We start from the raw sequence: 4,373 nt of genomic DNA, 5'->3' as shown, positions 1-4,373 counted from the left end.
ATTTCAATCGGTAGCAATCGAAGTAAAAATTTCGATTTTTGAATGTTTGAAAGCGATTTGACAATATGATGAGCTAATTTTACTGGATCTTTAACCTAACAAAAACCGAAAAAAAAAACTAAAACTTTTGTTTTATAACTTAATAATTATTTTGTAAAATATTTATTAATATTTTAACTTACTGTAGATCTAATAAAAACGATACCATTGGCTCCGGATTGAATTGCTTGAAATCTTCTTTCTTCAATTTTTTTATTAAATTTTGATTTAATTGATTCAATTTCTTTTTGTAATTCATCCTCAATGCTATCATTTTGCTTATTATTTTCACAATTTTTTAAATTAGAAAGTTTATCCGAGTCACTGATTTCTTCATCTCCTGACTTTTCTGGATTCTAAATAATAATAAAATCATATTAATTTGATTTATTCATTTCAAATTGTTAATATTTTTAAAATTAATTTATTTATTTACTTCTGGTCCAAATAATTTGTCAGCATATTCATTAAGAATACTATAAGCTTCCCAAATGCAATTTTTTTCTTTTAATTTATTATTGCAAGTGCATAAAAATCCAGATAAACCGGGTTCCAATTCATTAAATCGTCTTCTCTTATTCAAATGATGTTTATACGATGATTTATTTTTGAACGACATTAATTTTTTTTTTTTTTCTAAATTCGATATTTGCTCGAATAATATTCACGTGGAAGTAGAATAGAAGACGGGGTTTTTCGTAAACGTAGATAGATTTTTCAAACACCTGATTAGAAAGTTCGTTACTTTATTGTAAATTTTAAAATGTGATAATTAATTTTAACTTAATTGTGATTAAGTTAAAAAATGTCAGGATAATTTTTTAAATTTTATATTTATTAAACATTTTTTTATTACTTAAAAAAAAAACATAATATATTTATCTTAATTTGAAATGACATATAATACTGTATAAAAAACCTCACGTTAACAAACGAGGAGGAGAATAACGATTTTTTTTTTTGACGGAATCCTTATTAAATTTTAATTGAAAAATAAAAAAATGTTTCTTTTGTAATTCTCTTAATAAATTAATCTTTTCACGTGCCAGATAAAATATGCAGCATGAAATATACTGAGAGTTATAAAATAAAAAAATTTATTCTTACTACGAACGTTTTTTGAACGTCGTCTTATATAATCCCCAGGAAAGGATATTTTTAACTGAAAAAAAAAAAATTAAATACTACTACATAACCACAAATACTATAAAAACTGTAGGATTATGTAAATTAAAAAAAGTTGTTTAGGTTTGTTCATTTCGTACACATAAATCTGATACACATTCCTTTAATAAGAATATAAAATAATGATGAACTAACCTGCTTGCTATGATCAACTATTTCTACAAGGTTTTTATTTAAATTTTTAACTGTACAAAAGATATCAGTCAAAACTGAAAGTAATTCATGTTCCATATTGAGATTTCCAATTTTTTTTCTAGAACTTATTCTGCATTTTAAATACTCCAAAGTAGCATTTATTATGGTTAAATGTTTTGTAAAGTTTCCTAATATATTAATGGCATCTTTACATCTGTAATAATTGTACCAAATTGAAATAAAGCCATAAAAATTTTAATAAATAAATAAAAAAATTAAAATATTATTACTGTATATTTTCAGATGTTATCGAAGGCATTGATGAATTTTTCCAAGGAGTCAAATGATACTGATGAATGGTATATTTTTTAAGTAACTTCCTGTCATAATCGAATAAGACTCCTGCTTTTTGTAAATCTTTTTCAGTTGCAGTTAAAAATTCATATAAACCAAAGGTAAATTCTGAACTTTCTAAATGCGGTAAACAATTTATGATTGACTTTACTTCCGATTTAAATCCTTCCTTTCCGGAAGGAAGAGGAAGTTCATTAAATATGTCAAATAAATCATGAGTTTTTACTTTGTTATCTTCGACTTTGGTTTCAGTAAAACCCAATAATTTTGCTATACTTTCACATTGTTTCAATAAAGCAAAATCCAAAGCAGTTTTATCATATCTATTAACAAGATCTAACTTTATTCCAGAATCGATTAATTTTTGTGCGATTTCTAAATCAAAATTACTAATAGCAAAAAAAAGTGCCTGAAAAAATTTTGTTTTTAATAATGATGATATAATAACAATCAATTAAAATCTTTTAAAATGAGAGATTTTTTAAATGATTACATACAGAAAAACCATCTTTATCTTGAGCGTTAATATTAATTGTAGGCACTGAAAGTAATTCATCCACGATTGTTTTATACCCACTCTCGACAGCATACATTAATGAAGTTTTTTTATACTTGTCAGTAGCATTAATTTGAGCATTATACTGCAAAAGAATCCTAACACAGTTAAGTTTTATACTTTCAGGTATGTAAGTTGAAGTACAGCAAACCATGAGAGGGGTAATCAATTCTAGAAAATTTGCGAAAAAAAATTATTTACTTAATTGCTATTAATTATAATAAAAAGTTAATAATTTCAATTTTAAAATTTTACCAGTATGATGATTAGGATTTGCTCCACGTTCTAATAAAAATTCTACTACATCAGGCCTCCCACAAGAACAAGCTCTCATTAAAGCTGTCCATTCAAATGTATCCCGAATATCAACAGATACTCCTATAGTACAAATAGGCGTTTAAATATTCAGTTTTTGAAAATAATTATTATTTTTTAATAAATACAAACCTAAATTAATAAGTGAATCAAGTTTTTCTAAAATAAAGGAATGTCCTTCATCAATGATTTTTAAAAATAATTCAACTTTTTCATTATGAAACAAAGCAGAATATAATTCTTCTCTTATATGTTTATTTTGTATTAAAGGAAGTTGATTAGTTTTTTTTTTAACTACTAATGGGTCAGAATAAAAGTAATTTTCATCGGAAGATTCATCACTCGAATCATATCCAGTTATCATGTTGAAAAATAACGTTTTGTGAACACTGACATAAAAAAAAAACAAAATTCAGCGCTTACTCGATGTAACGGAACTTCCGGAATGTTGATATTTTATTTTATTCATATTTTCTAAAGGCCCTAAAATTACAGTTTTAAAATTTTCAAAATAATGATTTGAATAATATATTTAAATGAGTTCGGCTTTATTTTTTTAATTCAATTAAAAAATATTTCATTTAGTAATAATTCATCCTATATGTACTTTCTAAATAAAAAACTTTTAAATTTTTTTTCATCACTGTATAATACTCGTTATAAGTATTTTAGAAATACTTGAATTTATTTGTTCGTTATTTTAGCAATCATGTCATCTATACAAATTTTTCGAAAAATCATCAAACTAAGGTATACATTCAATACTCATAAATAAATTTATTTACTTTTTTAAATCCTTATATATTTTCTAAAAAATTTTGTAGGAAATTTTGCAATTCAATGCCTTGCAGTTTTAGTGCAATTAATTCTATACATAGGTTAAATAATGTAAACAATTTTAAATATTATCATTTGTCTTCCTTTAAATGCAAAAAGCATTCAGTAAGTTTTTTTAATAATTTTAATATTCATGTATTAACTGTATTTTTTTAAAAATGTCTGTAAAACTTTTCATTTTTTTTTTTTTCCCAGCAAGATTTAAATTATGCAGATAAAGAAAAAGAAAATAAATATGTTAAAGTTTGGGAAAATATTTCATTATCTGATCTAGCTGAGAGTTTCCAATGTGAAACAGGTAAATTTAGATAATTAATCATTGAAAATATTAAGAAATATTAAAAAAAAAAGATATTTTTAGAAAGACTTTTGGAATTATTACCTTCGATAAAGGATGATTCAAATTTACAAAGGCATGAAATTTTAGCTCTAAGTAATATCTTTAAAAAAAAATGTTTATTTATTAGTGATCCTAAAAGTAAAAAAACAAAAAAAAAGCCTACTGAATATGAATTTATTAGGCAGTCTCCTGTAAATACGAAAAATTTAATTAAACGACCACCGATTGTAACAATAATGGGCCATGTTGATCATGGGAAAACAACATTACTCGATGCACTTCGAAACTCTTCAATTGTTGAAAAAGAGTTTGGAGGAATAACACAACATATTGGTGCTTTCTTAGGTAGATTAGATTTGTCGTTTTCAATTTAGTTTTGATGAAAAAAAATTTTTTTTTTGTCTAATATTATTGTTTTATTTAGTGACAGTAAGTTCTGGACAAACTATTACGTTTATTGATACCCCTGGCCATGCAGCATTCACTACAATGAGAGCAAGAGGTGTACAACTTACAGATATAGTAGTTTTGGTAATAGCAGCAGATGATGGAATTATGGAGCAAACAATTGAATCAATAAAAATCATAAAAAAATCTTTTGGTAAAATTTTA

General features: G+C 24.4%; 3 protein-coding genes across 3 annotated transcripts in view; 1 reads left to right on the top strand and 2 right to left on the bottom strand.

The window, feature by feature from the left end:
• Phum_PHUM318640 (thump domain containing protein, putative) overlaps window positions 1-658 on the bottom strand; it is a gene marked incomplete at both ends in the record, with an annotated part of 1,505 nt that extends 847 nt beyond the window's left edge. Inside the window, 3 exons of the mRNA XM_002427386.1 lie at window positions 63-95; window positions 183-395; window positions 476-658. Coding sequence (XP_002427431.1) covers window positions 63-95; window positions 183-395; window positions 476-658 — 429 coding nt within the window. The remainder of the gene's footprint in view (window positions 1-62; window positions 96-182; window positions 396-475) is intronic.
• A 419-nt stretch (window positions 659-1,077) lies between these two features.
• Phum_PHUM318630 (ankyrin repeat, SAM and basic leucine zipper domain-containing protein, putative) lies at window positions 1,078-3,053 on the bottom strand (the record flags this gene model as incomplete). The annotated part of the gene is made up of 7 exons (XM_002427385.1): window positions 1,078-1,112; window positions 1,147-1,201; window positions 1,360-1,573; window positions 1,737-2,122; window positions 2,211-2,440; window positions 2,525-2,647; window positions 3,008-3,053. The coding sequence occupies 7 exons, from the start codon at window positions 3,051-3,053 to the stop codon at window positions 1,078-1,080; spliced, it is 1,089 nt and encodes a 362-aa protein (XP_002427430.1).
• A 526-nt stretch (window positions 3,054-3,579) lies between these two features.
• Window positions 3,580-4,373, top strand: part of Phum_PHUM318620 (translation initiation factor IF-2, putative) — a gene marked incomplete at both ends in the record, with an annotated part of 2,803 nt that continues 2,009 nt past the window's right edge. Inside the window, 4 exons of the mRNA XM_002427384.1 lie at window positions 3,580-3,585; window positions 3,617-3,710; window positions 3,849-4,106; window positions 4,186-4,362. Coding sequence (XP_002427429.1) covers window positions 3,580-3,585; window positions 3,617-3,710; window positions 3,849-4,106; window positions 4,186-4,362 — 535 coding nt within the window. The remainder of the gene's footprint in view (window positions 3,586-3,616; window positions 3,711-3,848; window positions 4,107-4,185; window positions 4,363-4,373) is intronic.

Source organism: Pediculus humanus, genomic scaffold, assembly GCF_000006295.1.
Source record: "Pediculus humanus corporis 1103172107726 genomic scaffold, whole genome shotgun sequence".
Taxonomy (NCBI): domain Eukaryota; kingdom Metazoa; phylum Arthropoda; class Insecta; order Psocodea; family Pediculidae; genus Pediculus; species Pediculus humanus.
The sequence above is the reverse complement of the archived record's forward strand: the minus strand, read 5'-3'. Positions and strand labels throughout refer to the sequence as shown.